At 48.9% G+C, this 21,959-nt stretch overlaps 2 protein-coding genes across 6 annotated transcripts; one reads left to right on the plus strand and one right to left on the minus strand.

Annotated features, from left to right (window-relative positions):
* Positions 1-397: 397 nt before the first annotated feature.
* On the plus strand, positions 398-9,577 carry wdr59 (WD repeat domain 59). 5 transcript variants are annotated; one of them, XM_032559820.1, is made up of 27 exons: positions 398-635; positions 1,098-1,147; positions 1,606-1,741; positions 1,956-2,041; positions 2,114-2,194; positions 2,282-2,319; positions 2,413-2,501; positions 2,575-2,691; positions 2,765-2,842; positions 2,916-3,072; positions 3,146-3,225; positions 3,301-3,415; positions 3,879-3,985; positions 4,050-4,214; positions 4,499-4,594; positions 4,665-4,769; positions 4,838-4,959; positions 5,085-5,238; positions 5,728-5,781; positions 7,299-7,432; positions 7,653-7,734; positions 7,874-7,986; positions 8,063-8,195; positions 8,270-8,348; positions 8,467-8,587; positions 9,098-9,240; positions 9,305-9,577. In XM_032559820.1, the coding sequence occupies exons 1-27, from the start codon at positions 582-584 to the stop codon at positions 9,538-9,540; spliced, it is 2,925 nt and encodes a 974-aa protein (XP_032415711.1). In that variant the 5' UTR covers positions 398-581; the 3' UTR covers positions 9,541-9,577. The 5 variants fall into 5 exon arrangements, with proteins under 5 accessions (XP_032415711.1, XP_032415712.1, XP_032415710.1 ...); XM_032559821.1 differs by having other exon boundaries at positions 3,301-3,385; positions 5,725-5,781; XM_032559819.1 differs by having other exon boundaries at positions 399-635; positions 5,725-5,781.
* Positions 9,578-9,701: 124 nt separating this feature from the next.
* Positions 9,702-20,376, minus strand: LOC116718644 (WD repeat-containing protein 88). The gene is made up of 13 exons (XM_032560805.1): positions 20,184-20,376; positions 15,968-16,006; positions 15,410-15,522; positions 13,887-13,997; positions 13,735-13,823; positions 13,575-13,638; positions 13,365-13,503; positions 13,159-13,288; positions 12,745-12,929; positions 11,104-11,186; positions 10,953-11,021; positions 10,558-10,656; positions 9,702-10,455 (listed from the first exon to the last, which is right to left on the minus strand). The coding sequence occupies exons 1-13, from the start codon at positions 20,374-20,376 to the stop codon at positions 10,291-10,293; spliced, it is 1,479 nt and encodes a 492-aa protein (XP_032416696.1). The 3' UTR covers positions 9,702-10,290.
* Positions 20,377-21,959: the final 1,583 nt, after the last annotated feature.

Consider the following 21,959-nt stretch of genomic DNA (forward strand, 5'->3'; position numbering starts at 1 on the left):
CAGAGCCAACAAACCACCTCAACAACCGCCGCCAACACCTCCAAAGACCAGCAGCCCTCCTTCCCAGCAGCCGTCACTCTTCGTTCTTCGGAAACAGCGATCTGATGCCTGAGTGCTTTAAATACATCACGAGTGTCGGAATTTTGACTACTTTGTTACTTTTTACCTTGTCGAGCTGATCTAAAAGGTGTTCAGGTGGAAAATATAGAAAATGTATCTTCCTTTAAAGTAGATGTGTTCACTGTTCGGTCCTGAACGAACTATTCTGTCAAAATTTCATTTATTTTTAAAACTATAAATCCGTAAATAATAATAATAATAAAAAACAATTATGTAATTAAATGATTAACACTCGAAGTTAAAACCACAAGTAGTTAGTACCAGGATGTTCCAGTAATCCTTTCATAATTCCTAATTGGTGAAGGGTTAACAACGGGCTAGATGGTTTCAATAATCTACAGAACCTGCTGTGACCCAGTTATTTGATGTTCTGAAGCGGAGGAACCCGCCGCCATTGAACATATCACCGCAGCTCTTGAAGGTCACGTGACGTTGTGTTGACAGCGAGACGGGGAGGAAAGATGGCGGCGCGGTGGAGCAGCGAGACTGTGGTGGTGGAGTTTCGGGACGCTCAGGTGTGTGATTGTTTGAGCTGACCCAGATATTTCTGACCGGAAACTCGGGTGAGATCGGAGCTGCTGAGAACAGTTCACCTGCAGAACCGAACGCAAACCCGGATTAGTCGGGTTCGGTAATAGACCGAACCGAACCGCAGTATCTGCGGTAGTTGATCTGAATGGTTCCGATCACGTGATTTCCTAGGGAGGAGATCATTGGCAACTTTCAGTCAACGTTGAGTCACGTGACAACAGATGGCCGTCTTCCCAGCCTCATCACAGCAACCACAGCCAGTCTCCAGGATGTGGTTGCTATGGTAACCATGGTGTCCAGGCTCATTAGTTTGAATAAACCCAGATTTTACCAGATGTTGCAGCTGCAGGAAGAGGCCATAGCTGCAAGCTGGGCGGCCATGTTGGATTGCAGGTCAGGGCCGATGGGAAGCTGACCTCTGACCTGTGGTCTGTGCTGTGTTCCAGGCCACCGCCATGTCCGTGGACTGCCTGGGCTCCCACGCCGTGCTGTCAGGGTAAGCTCCGGTTGCCGGTCCATTCCTGTAGATCAGGTTCTGACTCCTTCCTTAAATTATTTGTTGGGAGATTAAACTGTCAAACAAAAAATCTGTGAAATTAATTTACAATAATCGATTTGTACCCTGGCTATGCAGTAAATCAAAGCTCTGGTCCAGTCAAGGACTGGTTCTGGTTCTGGAGGTGTTCATGGCAGGACGGGAGTGTGGGTTCTGGTCCGGCCCAGATGGCTCCTACAGCTCTAACATCGGAACCAATCAGACTGGTTCTGAATCAGTTCTAAACCAGCCTGTTGGATCCTGTCTCTCAGACAGAACCAGCAGAACCAGTGACATGATCTTTGTCTCTGTTAAAAGATTATGTTCAATGTCTGACAACATCACCAGCTGCTGTCCCCGTCTGTCTCTCTGTCCCCGTCTGTCTCTCTGTCCCCGTCTGTCTCTCTGTCCCCGTCCAGCCGGCACTCCCTCTACCTGGTGAACCTGGACGCTCCATCAGAGCCGTCCCGTAAGATGGGTCGCCACAGTAAGTGGGACGTGGGGACGGTCCAGTGGAACCCGCATCGGTCCCAGGCTCACATCTTCGCCGCCTCAGTGAGTTCTGCTGTGGTCCGGTCCGGTCCGGACAAGTTTCTATTTTAGGCTCTGAGTCATTATTTAATGACTGATTGATGAACGAATCGCCGGCCGTTTATGGTTCCGTCCATTTCATGAAATTCAGGCATGATGCTGCCAACACCATGTTAGACTGGGGCACAGCCGGGGACGGTGTGGGGACAGATCCTGAATGTCCCTCCTATGTTTCCAGAGCAACCAGCGAGTGGACCTGTACTCCTGGAGGGACGGCTGTGGAGAGACTCACACGTCCCTGCAGGGACACACCCGGGTCATCAGGTGACAGACACAAAGCAAGCACACCTGTTCACAGGTGGGGACAGGTGTGACTCACTGTGATTATCCCTGCAGCGACCTGGACTGGTCCTGGTTCGACTCGGAGCTGCTGGTGTCCAGCTCAGTGGACACCTACATCTACATCTGGGACACCAGGTAGGAGGAAAACCCAGGACCAGACCAGAACCGGTCTCAGAAGACACTGGATCTGCTGTCCTCATGTCTCGCTGTCTGTCTCCACAGGGACACTCGGAAACCCACGGTGGCGCTGTCTGCTGTCGGTGAGTCCTCAGCCTAAAACGTTCCCAAGTTCCCTGAATGCACCGCTCACTGTCGTCCCTGTCTCCTGTCCCACCGTCCCACTGTCCCTCCAGCTGGAGCTGCTCAGGTGAAGTGGAACCGGAAGAACCCACATCTGCTGGCGTCCAGCCATGACGGAGATGTACGCATCTGGGACAAGAGGGTGAGATGTCCTGCGGGTTCTGGGACTGGTCTGGCAGCTGGACGACCTCTGACCTGTCCTCCTGTCTGAACAGAAACCCAACACGGCAGTGGAGTACCTGGCTGCTCACCTGTCCAAGATCCACGGCCTGGACTGGCACCGAGACAACGAGTTCGTCTTCGCCACGTCCAGCCAGGACAACTCCGTCAGGGTGAGGACACACCGTCCTAAACGTCTCATCAGGACGCCGTCTTGACGAGACGTCCTTTCTCTTCTGTCCTCAGTTCTGGGACTACCGGCAGCCCAGGAAGTACCTGAGCGTCCTGTCCTGCCAGGTGCCGGTGTGGAAGGCCCGCTACACGGTGAGAGACACTCGTTTCTGTCCCGGTCTGTGCCCCCGTCCCTCTGTCTCACCCTGTCCCCGTCTGTCCCCAGCCGTTCTCCAGCGGTCTCGTCACTGTCATGGTCCCTCAGCTGCGGCGGGAGAACAGTCTCCTGCTGTGGAGCGTTCTGGACCTCAACAGTCCCGTCCACGCCTTCGTTGGACACGATGATGTCGTCCTGGAGTTCCAGTGGCGTCCCCAGAAGGAAGGTGAGCGTCCCCCCCGTCCGCCGCCCCCTCAGACGGCCAGGTGCGGACAGTCAGAGTGTCTCCTGTCCCCCAGGGTCCAGGGACTTCCAGCTGGTGACCTGGTCCCGGGACCAGACGCTGCGGATCTGGAGGGTGGAGCCTCAGCTGCAGAAGGTCGGTCGGCGGCCAATTAGAGCCGGGCGAGGCGCCGCTGCGCTCTGATTGGCCGCTCCCTGTCTCCCGCTGCAGCTGTGCGTCAGCGACCTGGTGGACGAGCTGATGGAGGACGTGTCCATCGCCGTGGAGACGGAGAGGTCCCTGGGCGCCCAGCAGGGTGGGGCTCCGGGTCCGGACGGCCCGCCGGGTACGAACAGAACCCGACTCTTTCAGAACCTTTGGCTGACGTGACCTTTGACCTTTCCCCTGGGACAGTCCAGACCCAGAGCAGAACCCAGAGATCCGGGTCCGGTTCTGGTCCAGTTGCTGGTCCTGACAACAAACCATCAACTGGACCAGAACCAGAAAAGGTTGCTCAAAGTGTTTGAGAACCACAGCAGCTGAAAATGTTAAATGTTCTGGTTCCAGCAGAACCGGGTCGTTCCGACCATCAGGAGGGAACCATCCTGAGGTCCAGATAAATGCTCCTCCGTTATGCGATCGACCCGGTCGACCCGGCTGGCATCAGATCCGGGCCGACCCGGGTCTCTGCTGTGGCCGAGCTGAAAGCTGAATGTTTCCGTCTCAGTGCGGATTGTCACCCAAAGGTCAAAGGTCAGAGGCAGAACATCAAGGTTTTGTCCAGCCTGACCTCTGACCTCTCCCCCCAGGTCAGGCGGCGAGCCGTCCGGACCCGGCCGCCGGTTCTGGTCTGGCCCAGACTCTGCAGCAGGAGTTCTCCCTGGTCAACCTGCAGATCCGGAACGTCAACGTAGAGGTGAGGCTCAGTCCGTCTGCCCGGTTCCGCCGGCTGTCTGACCCGGTTGTGCGTCCGTCCCCAGATGGACGCCCGGAACCGGAGCTGCGTGGTGTCGGCCCACTTCGGCGGTCAGCGGGTCCATCTGGTGGTCAACTTTCCGGTCCAGTACCCCAACAACGCCGCGCCCTCCTTCCAATTTGTCGCCCCAACGACCATCCCCTCCGCCATGAAGACAAAGATTCAGAAGGTCAGTGATGGCACCAGAACCAGAACCGGCTGGACCAGCTGCATCAGGATCAGCTGGACCAGGACCAGAACCTTTCTGTCAGAACAAACAGAAGCAGTCGGCCTGAACTCCTGAGCCCTGTGGGTCCGTTCGGTCCGGTCCGGTCCACTTACAGGACCCACTGCAGAACCTCACTGATGCCTCCAGCTAGGAGCAGCAGTCTGGTTCTGGGGGGCCCAGAACCAGACTGGACCCGGTCGGGGCCCGGTGTGGACCAGAACCTGAGTCCAGCTGTCTGTGTCCAGGTCCTGATGGACACGTCTCTGCAGAAGGTGAAGCGGAACCAGAACTGCCTGGAGCCGTGCGTCCGGCAGCTCGTCTCCTGCCTGGAGTCAGACATGGTGAGAGCGTCAGAGCCGGGTCAGAACCGGGTCAGAACGCCATCCTCAGCATTGTGTCTCTGTCCATCAGACCCAAGAGGACGGTCCTGCGTCCGGCCCGTTTGTCCTGTCCAATCCCGTGGCTCCGCCCCTGCAGGCGTTCCCCCGGGTCACCAACACCTACGGCTCCTACCAGGTCACTTCCTGCTGGCCGCCACCGCCGCCGCCCGCTCTTCATCGCCATAACAACCGCTTTCCTTTCAGGACGCCAATATCCCGTTCCCCCGGACCTCCGGAGCCCGGTTCTGCGGTACCGGCTGCCTGGTCTACTTCACCCGACCGATCACCATGCACCGCTCGGCCCCGCCCACAGAGCCCACGCCCAGGTGAGGACCGGGTGGAACCAGCGGTCCGATCGGACGGTCCTGATCGGGCCGGTCCCTCTAGCAGAGATCAGCTGGGAAACAGAACCACAAGGTCCAGATGATGAGCGCCCCTCCTGTCTCCCCAGGTCCCTGTCGGCGCTGTCCGCCTACCACAGCGGGGTTCTGACCCCGATGAAGATGCGCTCCGAGTCCCAGAACACGCTGCGGCTCTACAGCGGCAGCCCGACCCGGTCCGACAAGGACACCGTCTCCATCTCCTCCTTCTACTACAAGGAGCGGGTAAGACTCACACACACTCACACACACATCCAGAACCTCTGCCTACGAAGCATGCAGGATCCACAGACCAGTAACCGGGTCAGGGTGTCCCAACAGAACCTCTGAACTGGTCCATCAGAACCTGAGAGCTGTTCTGGTGGTTCTGTTGTTGTTGGGTCGTCTGCAGAACTTGTTGCGGACTGGTACCTTTGGTTCTGTTTGGTCTGGTTCTGGTTCTGAGGACCGTCTGAGTCCAGATGAGCCTGTCTGCTCAGAACTCTGGTTCTGACCCGTCAGCTGTACTGGATCTGCCGGGCGGGCCAGACTCCAGAACCGGAGGTTAACCCATGAGGGTAGAGCTGGTAACCGTGGTAACCACGCAGCGGAAGTGAAGGACCCTCTTCCTGATTGGCTTCTCTTTCTTCCCTTTGTGTTTGTTTTCCTCTGTTGTTTTCCTCTCGACCAATCACTGTGGGCCCCGCCTCCTCCCCGCTCTCCTCCAATCAGAAGCTTCCCATGTCTGCCTCCCGCCGCTGGTCTGTCCAAACCCTCCATGATTGGCCGGTACAGCTCTTTGCCCCACCCTCCAGCGCTCAGCTTGTTTTAACCTGCATGTCTCTGATTGGCTGCTTCTCCTCCACTAACCCACTGAGCCACACATCATCATCATCTTCATCTTCATCCTGATCTGTGTGTTGGGCTCCGGCCCGGTTCCGACTCGGCGGCGGGTCACCGGGTCCAGACGGTTCCGTTTGCTTTTGTTTGCAGCTCAAACATCCCAATAGTTTTGAGGTCCAATGTTCTCATCAGAAGGGAAAAAGTGTAGATGGTTCTGGATCAGAACCAAAACCCAACATCTGCTTTCTCAGAACTATAAAAAGCTGCTTCCTCCAGGTTCTGTCCGGGTTCAGATACTGGACCCGGACAGAATACTTTTGGGTTTACCTGGATTTATTCCCAGTGATGATGCAACGCGTTGAGAAATTTCCACCAGCACCACCTGGACCGGCCCGGTTCCGCGTTTATGGTTCTGACTCATTTCCGGGAAGCGTAATGCTTCCCCTGCCGTTCCTGAAGGTAGCTCCGGTGTTCCTCCGGAACCGGTCCATCGCAGCGCAGAGTGGTACCGGTCAGCAGGCTCTGCCCACAGCTACATGCTGATGTATATTACTGTGAGACCCAGGATTCTGGTTCTGTTCCACAAGGAACCTACCAGACTGGACCCTGGTTCTGTCATCCAGTCCGGACGGTCAGGAAGAGGCGAAGCTACTGCTTCCTGACTGGGAACCACTTCCTGTTGGACTGTTTCCAGTTGAAACAAGAAGAAACCATCAAACTGGACCAAAAGGCCATTTCCACTGGCAAGTCTCTCTCTAACCGGTGACTGTGCGGTCCGGTTCGGTCCGGTTCGACCCCAGGTAGTGAGCTGTGTTCCTCGCTGGGCGGGCCGTGAGCAGAGACATTGAGCAAAGCAGAACCTCAGTTCTGATGGACTCAAATAAACCCAGATATTTAATTTTTTCTTATAGAAATTCATTTCTGGGTTAGGGTTAAGCACAGCCCACATAAGGCCGTCGCAGGTTCGATTCCCGGCCTGGTGACCTTTGCCTCTTCCCTCTCATTACCAGCTTTCCTGTCGTACCACTTTCCCTCTGAGCTGAGCAGAACCGACCAGGGGGTTCTGGACTGGGTGGTTCTTGGTCCGTTTTGAACACATAAGCTAAGCTAACTCAGTAACTCCTGCCTACTGTCCTTACTAACCTTTGACCTGTCCAGGTGAGTTGTGTCTCGCCTGCTATGAAGTAATTTGGCTCTTGAGGCTGACGAGATGTTCACACTGAGGTCAGCAGAACCTCAGAACTGGACCTGCTGGTGAATCGGGTCCAGAGAACGCGGTTCTGCTAGACCCACCCGTGCACCTTAGGTCCACTTACTGGATCCAGAGATCCTGCGGTGGTTCCGGTGGTCCGGACACTCGGTGTGAACAGCCTCTGCTGTGATCCCGAAGCCGTTTAATCAGCTGCTGTTTTGTCTCCTCGGCCGGCCGTCCCCGTCCTCCTGTCTGTCTGTGTCTCCGTCAGAAATCGCGGCGCTTCAAGACGAAGCGGGAAGGAGCGGAGTACAGCAGCCGGCCCATCAAGCTGGCCGGGAAGGTCATCATCCAGGAGATCTCCTGCCTGCTGCCTGTGCACAAGACTCTGGGAGAGAGCTACATGTGAGTCCCTGCGTCCTCACATGTCCCCGAGAGATACTGTCCCTGTCCCCAGACCGGACCCAGCTGTCTCCAAGCCTCACAGAGTACCCTAACAATCTGTCTCAGTGAGGACAGCGGCATGTGGTTGCATCTGCTGAGGGACAGTCTGGATGAAGGACTCTGTCCTCTCCGGAGGATGCCATCGGGCCGTCCAACCTGAACGTCTGTTTGTCTTCCTCAGTCTGAACATGAACGACATTCAGGAAACGTGTCAGAAGAACGCAGCAGCAGCACTCGCAGTGGGACGCAGAGACCTGGCCAAGGTGAGTGTGCCTCCATCTCCTCGCAGGTTCTCAGGTTCACACAGCCTGAACCTGTCCAGTCTCCATCCTGACCACAAACTACTGCTGGTCCTGTGGTCTAGTGTTGGTCCACAACCTTCACCCTGTCTATGCTGTGCAGGTTTGGGCTTTGGCGTCCGCCGCCACCAGTCAGGACCTGAGTCCAGATTCTGACCCAGACACAGAGACACCCTGGGCCAGACACCCGTTTGGGCGCCACCTGCTGGAGACTCTGTGAGTTTGCAGAAGGTGATCATATGTTGGTGTGGAGGAACATAAAAGCTGAGATGTCTCTATTATAACCCATCAGTTTGGATCACTACAGTCAGATGAGCGACGTCCAGACTCTGGCCATGCTCTGCAGCGTGTTCAGGGCTCAGGCTCCGCCCCCCGACTGCTACTCGCTGTACGGACACCCCGGCTCCCGCCTCCACTCCCGATTTGTAAGTCTGCATGTGGTTGGAGCAGCATCACTGAATCTGGAGCAGATTCAGTGATGCTGCTCCTCTGTGTTCAGCCCAGCTACACCTCCAGTTCTGTCACATCCGGCTCCTGTTCCAGCACCTCCGACTCCATCGCAGCGACCTGGACCACAGGTGAACCTCCACAGCTCCCCCCGCTGGCCGCCCCAAACCCCACAGTTCCCCCGCTGGCCGCCCCAAACCCCACAGCTCCCCCTGCTGGCCGCAACAACCCTCTTTGTCTGTGTTTCAGTGAGAGACCCCGAGCATCCCGCCCCCTGGGGGGAGTCTTCTCCTGACGACTATCGCTATGGCAACCAGACCTACACGGACCCTCGGGAGCGAGAGCGGGAGCTGCACGACATGAACAAGAGGTGAGTTTGCTCCTCGGCTCTAAATCAAGGCTTCAGTCTTCCTTTGGACCTGCCGAGCAGAACAGGTGTTGCATCATTTTCTGTGACTGCAGGGGGCGATAGTGTGCAAGTACGTCTTGAAAACCTACTGGTATGTTACAGATTATGATGGTTATCATAATCTGTGTGAATTTTCTATTTGAGGGATAAATATCGTTTCAAGTGAGATGTAACAAATCGGTGGCAGAAACACTAAAGACTCTTAAAAACTACCAGAGCACCAATTAATTAACCAGCCGCAGTTGGTTTACATATTTTAACGATGTGACGTCCGTCGGTGTTCAGCCTCAAATACAAAACATCACATTTTCTCCGTTGATCTCAGCTGTATCAGTATTTACGCAGTTTACCTAAATACTCTTTCTTGCTGGTCTTTAAGACATACTTGCACGCTATCGCCCCCTGCGGTCACAGATGTTTGAGCCGGAGGCGATTGTTGTTGAGGCGATGTCACTTCCTTGTTCCTGCCAGGCTGCTGGACCCGGCCAACACGCTGCAGTTCGACGACTTCAAGAAGAGCTACGGTGAAATCCTGTACCGCTGGGGTCTGGGCGACAAGCGGGCCGACGTCCTCAAGTTCACGGCCGGCCCGCCAGAACCTCACAAAGGCATCGGTACGTTTCCCTCAGCGGTCCGGCCGGGTCGGGTTCTGGTTCTGACGGGTCTGTTTCCCTGCAGAGTTCGGGCTGTACTGCTGCCACTGCCGCAGTCAGGCGCGCGGGACCCAGTGCGCCGTGTGCAAGCGGCTGACCTTCCAGTGCGCCGTGTGCCACGTCGCCGTGCGCGGCTCCTCCAACTTCTGCCTGAGCTGCGGCCACGGCGGCCATACTGGACACATGATGGACTGGTTCCGGCGCCAGGACGAGTGTCCGGCGGGCTGCGGCTGCCGCTGCCTGCTGCAAAGCACCTTCTGACGCCGCCGCCAGCTCAATAAAACCCATGAATATCTCAGCCGCTGTCGTTTCTACTTCCTGTTCATGTCGCTGCTGTTTTCAGATCTTTATTCCAAAATATTTCATTTATTAGTTCCATAAAAAGAAACCAAGGAAGGGACTCAGATCAAAACGTTAAATGCTCAATGTTTCCTGGTGATGGTAGATTTATTGACCCAAATGGAAATGAGAGAAAACAGAAGAGACGAAGTTCAACCAAGCAGCACAGTCAGTCTGCAGATTAATAATCTGCAGATTAATAATCTTATTGAACAAAGCGAAAGCCGCTGCAATGAATTAAACTCCGACTCTGATGACCAGAACGTCATCATTTGATGTTTCCTGTGATGCCGCTCATGAGACGCTGGCGTCTGATTGGCCAGGCACCACAGCGTGTTTCCTTCAGACCAATCACAAGGACCGGTGCAGAGGAAGCCCCGCCCCCTGGTCATGGTAATTAACCTGTAGTTATATTATTGAAGGATTTTATTAATTTTGTTTTCTCACTTCCAGACCTAAAATGAAACAAACTAAACAAAAATGATGTAAATTAGAAAAAATGTTAAATTTTAACCTGAAAAGGTCAAAGTTCAGAGAGAAAGGTTTGAATGGGTCATGGTTCCGGAGGCTTCGTAACCATGGTAACGCATCATGTGACCTCCCCAGACCCATCCGAAGATCTTGTACGCAGCAAACACGGGATGCTCACTCTGCTCCCTGTTCCTGAGCTCATCAGGCATCGCTGCGCTCTCCACCAATCAGAGGAGACGGGCAGGGAGACAGCGACGGCGGGAGGCGGAACGTGGGCGGAGCTTTGAGGCGGCAGAAGACGCAGCGCGTCAGCAGGTCAGAGGTCAGCAGTCTGGACACCGGGAACGGCCTTCCACACTCTTCACACTGCAGAGAGACGGCGAGAGCGTCGTCATGGCAACCAGAGAAAAGCTGGGCCGCCGTGTTGGTGAGCAGAACCAGAACCGGGTCACCAGAAAACGTCCTCACCTTCAGGATCTGGACCCCGGTTCCCTCTCCGCTTTTGATCTGCATCACCTCGGGGATCTGCTCCATGTTCTGCACGTCCCACAGCCGGACGCTGCCGTCCTGCGGGTCAAAGGTCAAAGGTTAACGCGCAACCAAGCCTAAAGTATTCACCCCCATTCAGAAGAACCAGCGATCGGAAACATGAACCATAGGAGAGCTGCAGCCAGAGGGGGCGCCACTGAGAACGGAATTCAAAGACATGCCACACTTTTCAGATCGTTAAAAACCATGTTTCACTTCTCAGCTCTGCTCTGCCTCCTGCTGGTTAAAACAAAATATTGCAGGCTGAGGAAAAGTTCAGGCGCTGTGAATACTTTCTAAGAATCCAGTTTGTCTTTAAGAAACAGGAAGTCAACCTTGGAAGAAGAGACAACCAGCTTCCTGTCAGCGCTGAGAGACACGTCCGTCACCCAATCAGAGTGGCCCTGGAAGGAAACACAGGTCAGCTGATCTACAGAAATCAGCTGATCTTCGTCTCCTCGGAAACACGCGGCGGGTCCTCGTCACCCTCAGAACCAGAGTCCGGCGGAGCGAGGACGGATCCCACAGCGCCACGGTCCGGTCGTAGGAGCCGGACACCAGCAGGTCACCTGAGGACACGCAGGGGGGACAGGAAGGACCAGAAACAGACCATCATCAGAACCAGAACCCAGTTACTAGAACCGGGTTAGTCCCTCATCAACAGACTGTTTTTAGCGAAACGTTCCCGTCCTACTCAGTGTTTTCAAAAATCATGTTGGAGGCAAAAAACTGTTTCAGAAGGAACTCCGGATTTCTCTGTTCGGATGCAGTATTTTGTCTGAGCCGTCCCTGAACGCCTCACCGTCCCTTAACAACACACCGTCCCTTAAGAACACACCGTCCCTGAACGCCTCACCGTCCTTTAATGCCACACCGTCCCTGAACGCCTCACCGTCCTTTAACTCCTCACCGTCCCTGAACGCCTCATCGTCCTTTAACTCCTTACCGTCCCTGAACGCCTCGCCGTCCCTTAACAACACACCGTCCCTTAAGAACACACTGTCCCTGAACGCCTCACCGTCCTTTAATGCCACACCGTCCCTGAACGCCTCACCGTCCTTTAACTCCTCACCGTCCCTGAACGCCTCATCGTCCTTTAACTCCTTACCGTCCTTTAACGCCTCACCGTCCTTTAACTCCTCACCGTCCCTGAACGCCTCATCGTCCTTTAACTCCTCACCGTCCCTGAACGCCTCATCGTCCTTTAACTCCTTACCGTCCCTGAACGCCTCGCCGTCCCTTAACAACACACCGTCCCTTAAGAACACACCGTCCCTGAACGCCTCACCGTCCTTTAATGCCACACCGTCCCTGAACGCCTCACCGTCCTTTAACTCCTCACCGTCCCTGAACGCCTCATCATACTTTAACTCCTCACCGTTCCTGAACGCCTCATCGTCCTTTAACTCCTTACCGTCCCTGAACGCCTCGCCGTCCCTTAACAACACACCGTCCCTGAACGCCTCATCGTCCTTTAACTCCTCACCGTCCCTGAACGCCTCACCGTCCTTTAACTCCTCACCGTCCTTTAATGCCACACCGTCCCTGAGCACCTCATCGTCCCTTAACAACACACCGTCCCTGAACGCCTCACTGTCCCTGAACGCCTCACCATCCTTGAACGCCTCACCGTCCTTTAATGCCACACCGTCCCTGAACGCCTCACCGTCCTTTAATGCCACACCGTCCCTGAACGCCTCACCGTCCCTTAACAACACACCGTCCCTTAACAACACACCGTCCCTGAACGCCTCACCGTCCCTTAACAACACACCGTCCCTTAACAACTCACCGTCCCTTAACAACTCACCGTCCTTTAATGCCACACCGTCCCTGTACGCCTCATCATACTTTAACTCCTCACCGTCGTACCATCGTACTTTAACGCCTCATCGTCCTTTAACTCCTTACCGTCCCTGAACGCCTCACAGTCCTTTAACTCCTCACCATCCCTGAACGTCTCACCATTTTTTAACGCCTCACCATCCTTTAAGTCCTCGCCGTCCCTGAACGCCTCACCGTCCCTGAACGCCTCATCGTCCTTTAACTCCTCACCGTCCCTGAACGCCTCACCGTCCCTTAACACCACACTGTCCCTGAACGCCTCACTGTCCCTGAACGCCTCACCGTCAGCAGACAGGACGCAGCAGCTCACGCTGCCCTCATGGCCGCGCTGTAGCGCCGTGCCGCCCCGGGACCGGAACTGCCCCCCCTGCAGGTCCCACAGCTTCAGCGTCTTATCCCATGATGCCGTGCACAGGAAGTGCCCGTTGCCGTTGAAGCAGCAGCTGGAAACCACGTTGCTATGGTTACTGAGGGAGAGAGCAAACACAGATGATGAGACATCTGGGGTACTTTCTATCTCCATGGAAACCATTCTGGTACTGCAAGGTCGTCCCTGTTGTTCCTCTCCACTGTCACCACATGCTTGTTCAGGATGAGTCAACGACAGAACTTTCTACTGAACTGGACCTGAGAGGTTCTGATGGAGAGAACGGACAACGGCGCCCCCTAGAGCACAGAGAGCTGCACTGCGCCAACCTGCTGATGGACATGGTCGTCCTCTTGGCCTGCAGGTCCCACAGCTTGATGGTCCGGTCTGCGGACACCGACGCCACCCGCTGGTCCGGAGGGTCGAAGCGGACCCGTGTGATGGTGCAGCGGTGGTGGTCTGCGGGGGCACAAGAGCGGCACATGAACGTCTCACGGGGACAGGCGGAGTCCGGTGTGCTGAGACGCCGTCCTACTGCTGATGCGATGCAACATCTGGCCACCGGAGGTGCCGCAGACGTAGACGGCGTCCTGAGGCTCGGCGGCGCAGACCAGCAGCCGGCCGTCAGACGAGCAGCTGCAGGACGTCAGCAGGCCGTCCAACTCCGTCTCCCACTGGACAGACAGACCGGAGACAGTCAGCAGGCCGTCCTCCCAGCAGGGGACGGGAGGAGGACAGCAGCTACCAGGACACGTCCCGTCTCCAGGTCCCAGGCCACCATCTTCCTGTCCCAGGACACCGTCACCATCCTGACACACACACACACACACACACCTTAAGGTCCGCATGTTAATCTGGATTAGTGTAAATTATCAGACTCCAGCTGTAGGTGGTGTGAGCCCAACCTGTTGCTGGTGGGGATCAGAGCACACTCAGTGATGCTTCTGCTGTGAACTCCACCAAACAGCCTCAGAGGCCGGCCGCTCTCCACGTCCTGCAGAGGTCAGAGGTCAGCGCAGAGTCACACAGCAGGAACCAATGCAGAGCAGCAGTTTACCCAGAGGATGGCGCTGCCGTCCAACGAGCAGCTAAGGACGCCGCGGTCGCCGCAGCAGAACCGGGCTGCGGTGACGTCATCGCCGTGAGCATGCAGCACCTTCACTGGAACCTGCAGCGCAAAACCAGTTCAGACTGGGACAGCTGCGGCGGACCAGCTGATTTTTCTCGCAGCAGCATTATCAGCTGATCAGCTTCTTCTGTTGCTTCATGGAGTCGAATCAGTAGAAAAGTAGATACTAAGCATGGTGGCACCAGGGATCGGTTCTGGTATAAAGTCACCAGTGAGTTTCGGCTGATTTTATCTGGGGGTGTGAATACGACTGGAACATGGAGGCGCCATCGTCGCTGTAACAGACGGTCTGTAAATAAAAACACTTTAAAGAAAAAGTTACTTGATCTGCGTCATTATTGACAGAATGGCCGTTCTGACCTTCAGGATGACCTTCAGCGGGTCACTGAAACCAAACAGGCTGAAGCTGCAGGAAACCCTCAAACGCCTCACGACTGAGGCAACAGAGATCCTTGATGGAGACACGATGCTTCACTCTGATGGATTTCAGCCAACGGTGTCTACACGAGGCTCCAGGGCCGGCACTAGCCTGCATGGGGCCCTGAGCCAAATGCGGTTTTGGGTCCCTCTAGTTCTGCTAACAATGTGGACAGGCTGCAGTCAGCAGTCCAATCATTAGGTCATTCACACACTTGCTATAAATTTATTGCATCTATGGCAGTGCTGTTTACATTATATACATGTTTAATATAAGATACTTTTATTGGCCAACTGATTTATCGACCAGTTGATTTCTGGAAGCCGATTTCCTTCATTTTGGGGGATCGTGATTGGCTGATACTTAGATGTGGATCTGATCTTATCTTCATCAGCAAAGGTTTATAAATCATCTCTGTCCTCTTCTGCTCTGCAGTGAGACGTTTGACTGACAGACCGACCCACCAGGTCTGAACGTTTACAGCTAACAATATTCACCTCACTGTTACCAACTCAGTGACTTTCTTGCTACATTTAGCAACATTTCAGACAAAAAAAAATCATATCAGCCAAAATCAAAATCAGCAGGTCAGGCTTTTAAAGATCGGTAACCAGGGATCGGCCAGAAAACTGCAATCGGTGCAGCTCTACACACATTCATGACATTCTTTGATTAAATTAATTTCTCTTAAACGTTACTCCAACAGCTAAAATGTAATTTATACCAGGTGAGTCCTTCTCCCCCTAAGCGGCTGCTTAGTTTGCTTATGCCTTGGGCCGGCCCTGCTAGGGGGCGCGCTAACTTTTTCCTCAAGTATGAAACATATTTTCTGTTAAACAAATAAAAGGTTGTTGTTGTTTTTTTAACCAGGAATTAAATCCTCTCTTTTATTCTTTCAGAGTGATTTTTTTATTTTGAGATGACTGGAATTCATCCAGTTCAACTTTATTAACAGACTTTTGTTCACAGATACAGAAAAAGTGGCCCTGAATGTAGCTTTTAGCTAAAGCTAACTCGTACAGGTAGAAGTCACCTGAGACTCTTCGCTCCACTCTGCTCCTTCGTCCTCCTCCGGGCCTCCTCTTCCTCCGGGAGGCTGCTGCACTACCACGGGCTCCAGCTTTATCCAAGTTATTTCTAATAAACCTAAACGAAGACAAAAAACCGCTAAGCTGACGATGTCGCTTGTTAGGAGTTGCCATAGCGACGAGTTTGAGATGGTGCGTTCAAGAGCCGTAGGACAAACTGTTCAAACAGCTGTACAAATAGGATAGAAAATGTTATGTATAATACGTATGTATAGACATATAAATATTTACAATTTTTACATATAAAATACATTCTTAAAAGTATTCCATATGTGTCTCACAGTGACGTGCGGTGAGGCTCTGATTGAATCAAAATCATAAAACTTCCTGCATGTTATTGTTTACATGCGGACATTGAAGGCAAAAAGACTGAACTTTCACACGCCGTCCATAGCCGCGCTGCCAGGTACAATCATTCCGTTAACTCAATGAAACTTGGAAATATAGATATTATTATTTTAGTGCTATGCTGCACAGCAAAGGGGAAGTACAACTCAAACCACCTTTTTCCCGCTCTGTTTCGGCCAGGCTACACGTAGACTCTTATTTTATTTATTTTTTTTTTGACGTTACATGAACACATTTTATTTTTTTATCTTTTTTTTTTTAAACAAATTAATCAGAAACAAATAAGGCAATTACAGTAGTGGCATTCTGTATAAGGCACATATAGAAGAGGCATATTTAAAATGGAATACAGAGTAATATTGATAATAGAAAATTAGTATTACAATAAGTAATAGTGAAACAATAACTAAAAAAAAAAAAGGCAAAGGGGGATTCATGTATTAGGATTAATATACATCAGTGGGCAATTCCATTAATATTTCAGCCAGGGATTCATACGATTCAATACATTTCAAGGATTTCAAATATAACTGGAATTCAGATAAGAAGATGTTAAAAACTGGGGATGATCTCAGCACTCTTTGTTTATGAATAAAGAATTTTGCCAAACAAAATATTAAGTTACAACAGAGTTCTGTAGTTTTGTTTATTAATAACACTCCAAAAGTTACCATATCTCTAGAAATAGATTCAGGAAGTGTGATTTTTAAACTGATCCACCTTTCTAAGCAATTCCAGAATGTTTTGGTTTGGTTGCATTCATAGAAGATATGGTCTATCGTTTCAATATCACGTTCACAAAATGAGCTCTTATTGTCATCGATATTAAAGCCATTTCTTAATAGTTCTTTTGCAGGGTAAATTGCATTTAAAATTTTAAAGTGTGTTTCTTTAGCTTTTGGTTGTATGGGGAGTTTAAAATAAAGAGTTCTTAACGTTTCAATTGATTTATTATCAAACTTGGAAAGAATGTTATTTCTATTAATTTTCCCAGGGAACAGAGTTTCGTTAAGACAGTTTCTAATTGTGTGGTTATTGAATTTTTGGTCAGTCAATGAAATTCCATTAATTAATAAATTTGGTAATTGTGGGGTCATCGGATTATTTATTATCAAGTTTTTTACCTGATTAATAAATTGTTTCGGAAAGGCATTAAATAATTTGGTAAATTCAGCTCTTGGGGGAAAGAATTGATATTGTGCCCATAATTGTTCGTAGTTTAACAGGCAACCATTAGCATCCATTAAGTGTATAATAGACCAAATATTCTTCTCCATCCAATCTTTGTAAAATAAGGATTTATTGCGATGTAATATGAATCTGTTATTCCATATGATAGAGGAGTGAGGCGAGTAGTTATGTACATAGAGCATTTTCCAGTATAGTAACACTTGTTTATGGAACTCTGATAGTTTAATGGGTAATTTATTTATATTGAAATCAAGTTTTAAACCACCTATTTTGTTAAATACATAATTAGGGACACAATACCAAAATAACTGAGAATTTTTAACCCAGGATTTCAACCAATTAATCTTAAGGGTTCCGTTAAGACATTCAGAGTCAATTACTTTCAGACCGCCATCTTTGATTTGTTTCACCATATGACTTTTCCGTAGGTAGTGTGGCCTGTTCCTCCAAATAAAGTTCATGTTCATTTGGTTAATAGTTTTAGTTAAACTATTTGGGATAGCAGTGCTACAAGTTGAGTAAATTAATCTTGATAAACTTTCCATTTTAGTTAAATAAATGCGTCCTAAAATAGAGAGGTCTCTTTGGAGCCATGAGTTAAGTTTGGATTTACATTCTTTGATCTTGTTTTCAATAGTTCAGGTTGATTCTTGGTTTTTGGTTATAACATTTCCTACGTATTTAATTTCAGATTTAATTGGAATGCTAGATATTTCTTTTAGGGGAGTGTCATGAATGGCTATAAGCTCACATTTTTTTAAATTTAGTGTTAGTCCTGAAGCCTCAGAAAAAATTTTAATTTTATCAATTACAATTGAAACCTGCTTGTGATTTTTGAAGAAAACGGTGGTGTCATCTGCTAACTGGCTAATGATTAATTCTGTACCAAAAACATCTAATTTCTCAATGACTACACAGTTTTTAAGATAGATTGCTAACATTTCTGCAACCAAATTAAAGAGATATGGGGAGATGGGACACCCTTGAGGAACTCCAACATTAATGTTAAATCTGGCTGTGGTGCCCTCAGGTAGTATTACACAACTATTAATGTTTTGATATAAACCTCTAATTAAGTTAATAAAATTGGCTCCAAAACCAAAATGTTCAAGAACTGAGAATAAGAATTGATGTTCCACCGAGTCAAAGGCTTTATAAAAGTCAAGAAAAAGAATAAAGCCATCGTCTTGGATCATGTCCCTGTAGTCAATCAGGTCCTTCTCCAGTCTGATATTGTTGTGGATTGACCTTCCTTTTAAGAAGCCAGATTGTGATTCTGCAATAATGTTTGAGATTCCTGTTTGGAGACGCATGGTAAATATGTATGTTAGTAATTTATAATCAGAATTTCTGAGTGTAATAGGTTTTCTATTCTCAATAAATCTAGGGTCCTTGTCTGGTTTGGGGATACATATAATAATTCCTTGATTCATTGTGGTAGGTATAGGATAATTTTTAAAAATTTCTGTAAAAACTTGATGCAGTAATATTTTTATGTCTTCCCAAAAATGTTTATAAAAGTTTCCCGTAAGCCCATCTGGACCCGGTGCTTTATTTATTGATAAGCGATTAACAGCCTTATCAAGTTCTTCTATTGTAATTTTGTTGTCAAGTTTTTTTGTAGTCATCCTCTATTTTAGGGATAAATGTTTCAATTTGTTTTAAAAAGTTGTGAGATTTTTGTTCTGAGAATTTGGAGGTATATAATTTGTTATAGAATTTAAAAATTTCAATGGATATTAATTTTTCATTGTTGGTTTCTACATTATTTATTATTAAGGATTTGATAGAATTTTGTTGTTGTCTTCTTCTTTCCAGATTACAAAAGTAGGCTGTGTTTTTTTCTCCTTCTTCCATCCATTTTGCTCTTGATCTAATAAAAGCCCCTTTGGCCTCTGGATATACATTTCATCCAGTTTGGGTTGGAGGATTCGTATTTTTTCTTTGTCTTCCATTGAAGGATTGGGCTTATTGCAATATAAATTTAGTTGTTGTACAATATCTAGTTCTTTTTTTGGAGTTCTTTTTTAATTTGTTTACTGAATGAGATAGAAAATTGTCTGATCTTGTACTTCAGGAATTCCCATTTTTGGACAGGGCTACTTAATTCTTCAGAGTCCTTAATATTTTGGATTAAATCTTTGATTTTTTGGCAGTAGGTATCATTTTTAAGGAGACTGCAGTTAAATTTCCAATATTTACTTGTATCTGATTTCCAGTTTTGAGGTTTCATTTGTAAAGAAATAAGGCTATGGTCAGTCAAAGGTGCTGCAGAGATGTCTGAGTTAATTTTATTGGACAATAATTCATTTGTTATAAGCCAATAATCAAGTCTTGACTTGCTATTTGAGCCAAACCATGAAAATTGATTACAGTTGGGATTAAGATGTCGCCATACGTCAACTAGATTTTGTTCACTGCAGAAATTGTAAAATATTTTGTTAAGGTAACTTGAGTTATGTTTAGAGGGCCATTTATCAAAAAATTCATCATGAACAAGGTTGAGATCCCCACCAATTATAATATTGTTTGTTGAATAAAAAGATTTTAGGTGATCTAAGTTTAGGGTTATTTCTTCAAGTAATAATTTGTTCTGGGTTTGATTGTTATAACCATATATATTTAATAAAATAAAAATTACGTTATCCAAACATACAGTGAGAAATAGCCAGTGACCATTTTCATCCATTTTACTTGATATTATCTGACCCTGGAAGTTTTTAAGAAGAATAGCGACCCCTGCTGATCTTGAAGAGCCATGACAGAAATAAGTTTCATCTCCCCATTGTTTAGATCAAAAGATGCCATCTTCTTGTTTAGAATGAGTTTCCTGTAAGAATATTAAATTTGCATTTTTCCCTTTACAAAATAAAAAGAAACTTTTCCTTTTAGTTAAATCTCTTAGGCCCCTTGCATTAATAGAAATTAACGAAAGTTCACTTTTCAAGTTAAACATAAAAAATTAAAAAAACAAAATAAAAGGCTGAACAGTATTTGAATAGGTTTACCTGAGAATAAATTGAACTGTAGGTAGCAAAAACTCCTGAACTGATCAAATTATCTGAAGTCAGAAATGTTGTGTAGATCTATTGTGACGTTAAGGAGCAACTCGTTGTCCATTGATAAAGGCATATGGGCCTTTGAACACCGCCTTTATCCCAGCTCTCCTGCTTGCTCTACTTTGGGCCACACAGCCAGTCGTGCTGAGGTCCTCGGAGAACCGGATGTGGATCTCCCTGCAGATGGGGTGTTGCTTAGTGGATCTCCAGAGTTCATCCCTGAAGATCCGACCAGTAAACTGGACAATAATCTGCAGTGGGCGGTTGGTGTCGTTCGGGCCGAGGCGGTGTACAGTGTCGAGAATGAAGTCCATCTTCTCTTTCCATTGTGGCAAAATCTGCTTAATAACATTCGCGACTTTCTGTCTTGTGTCTTCCTCCTTTTCCTCTTTTAAGCCGTTAATGCGCAGATTCCATCTTCTTTTGTAGCGCTCTGATTCTGCCGCTTTTCTTTCAATCTCTTGAATCTTCTTTGTCAGCTTGGCATTTGTGGTTTTAAGTTGTGTAATCTCATTTTCCTGCTTTTCGTTTGTATTTTTACAATCTTGAATTTCAGCGCTGTTGAACTCCCCCGCTTTAGCAATATTAGCAATGTTAGCGTGTTCCGTTTCATTTCTTCTCCAAAGTTCAGCATCATTTTCTGTAGATTTTCAACTGCTTCTAAAATCTTGGCATTGGATGCATTTAAACTAACCTCCTGGTCTCCTTTTGTCTTCTTCTGTGGTACCGGAGGCTTGCATGGTGATGATAGGGCGTTTTTAGTCCCTTTGGCATCGGTGTCCATACAGTAGTCGTGAGTTAGCAGAGCCTTATTAGCTTTGCTGTTAGCCATTATCCTCGTTGTTTTTTTCTTTTGCTTGTAGTTATCTTTCCCGTTATCACTGGACGCTTTAAGTTATTATTATTATTATTAAATTACGACTGTACTCCTTTTTTTGTGTCTAGTCTGGACTTCATAATGTTTAGTTCGCTACCCGGAGCTCATTACTGCGCATCCGCTCTCTCCGCCATCTTGCCCGCGACGGCTACACGTAGACTCGTGGCGTGTAGCTTCACTTATTTACTGTATGGCTAGCTCCACGGCTAGCTCGCTGTTTCTGTCTCTTACTCTGCAGTTGTGGAGTGTCAATGTCTGGATCATGAGCGCCCCCTGCCATGAGGCCAGAGAACTGCCTGCCTCACCTCCAATCTGTTCTCTGGTTTCTGATCGCTGCTCAGCACAGGAAACACGTTACACACACAGTTGGTGACAACAAACACTGAACATTATGTACATAAGCTAAATGATGGAAAATCAGTTCATATATTAAATGTTTCTAACCATTTTATTGTCAACGTACAGACAGGAGGAACATTGAATGGCAGCCAGTGCAGTGATCCAGAGGTTGATCAATCCAGATGAGGCTCAACTGCTGCTGCTTCACCTGCTGCGCTTCTGAGCATTTAAATGGGAAAATGCGAAAATTCAATGATTTTGATGAAGAAAAAATCAAAATTGGTAAAGCTAAATAAAAAATAAATACTTCATAGTACAAACCAAAGGATGAAAGTATCGATGTGAATTATCTTATATTATTCTTCCATGATGACAGGTGAGGCTCTCTCCCCTGACAGCACATCACTGGTGTGTCATATATTTTTATATATTTTATTTTATATTTTTACATATGTGTTTATATTTTTTTGCTTTCTGCAGGTTCTTCCAGCCTTCAGCTCTTCCTCCTCCTCCTCCTCCTCCCTTCAGGAAGCTGGAACTCCTCGGCCTGATGGAGAAATCTCTGACCCAATGGGAACGCTTCAACCTGGTCAGGAACTGACCAATCACGGTTCTGAGCACAGCTGCGCTCAGTGCACAGCAGGACACTGCAGAGTCCAATTGTACATGAAGGCACCACCA

Source organism: Xiphophorus hellerii, chromosome 4, assembly GCF_003331165.1.
Source record: "Xiphophorus hellerii strain 12219 chromosome 4, Xiphophorus_hellerii-4.1, whole genome shotgun sequence".
NCBI lineage: Eukaryota > Metazoa > Chordata > Actinopteri > Cyprinodontiformes > Poeciliidae > Xiphophorus > Xiphophorus hellerii.

Coding starts and splice junctions, on each gene's coding strand:
- wdr59 (XM_032559819.1), top strand. CDS start 582: ATGGCGGCGCGGTGGAGCAGCGAGACTGTGGTGGTGGAGTTTCGGGAC. Junction 1,742..1,955: donor CTCACATCTTCGCCGCCTCA/GTGAGTTCTGCT, acceptor CTATGTTTCCAG/AGCAACCAGCGAGTGGACCT. Junction 9,241..9,304: donor AGAACCTCACAAAGGCATCG/GTACGTTTCCCT, acceptor GTTTCCCTGCAG/AGTTCGGGCTGTACTGCTGC.
- LOC116718644 (XM_032560805.1), bottom strand. CDS start 20,376: ATGGACTTCATTCTCGACACTGTACACCGCCTCGGCCCGAACGACACC. Junction 13,639..13,734: donor CTGATCCCCACCAGCAACAG/GTTGGGCTCACA, acceptor TGTGTGTGTCAG/GATGGTGACGGTGTCCTGGG. Junction 11,022..11,103: donor GCCGGACTCTGGTTCTGAGG/GTGACGAGGACC, acceptor GTTTCCTTCCAG/GGCCACTCTGATTGGGTGAC.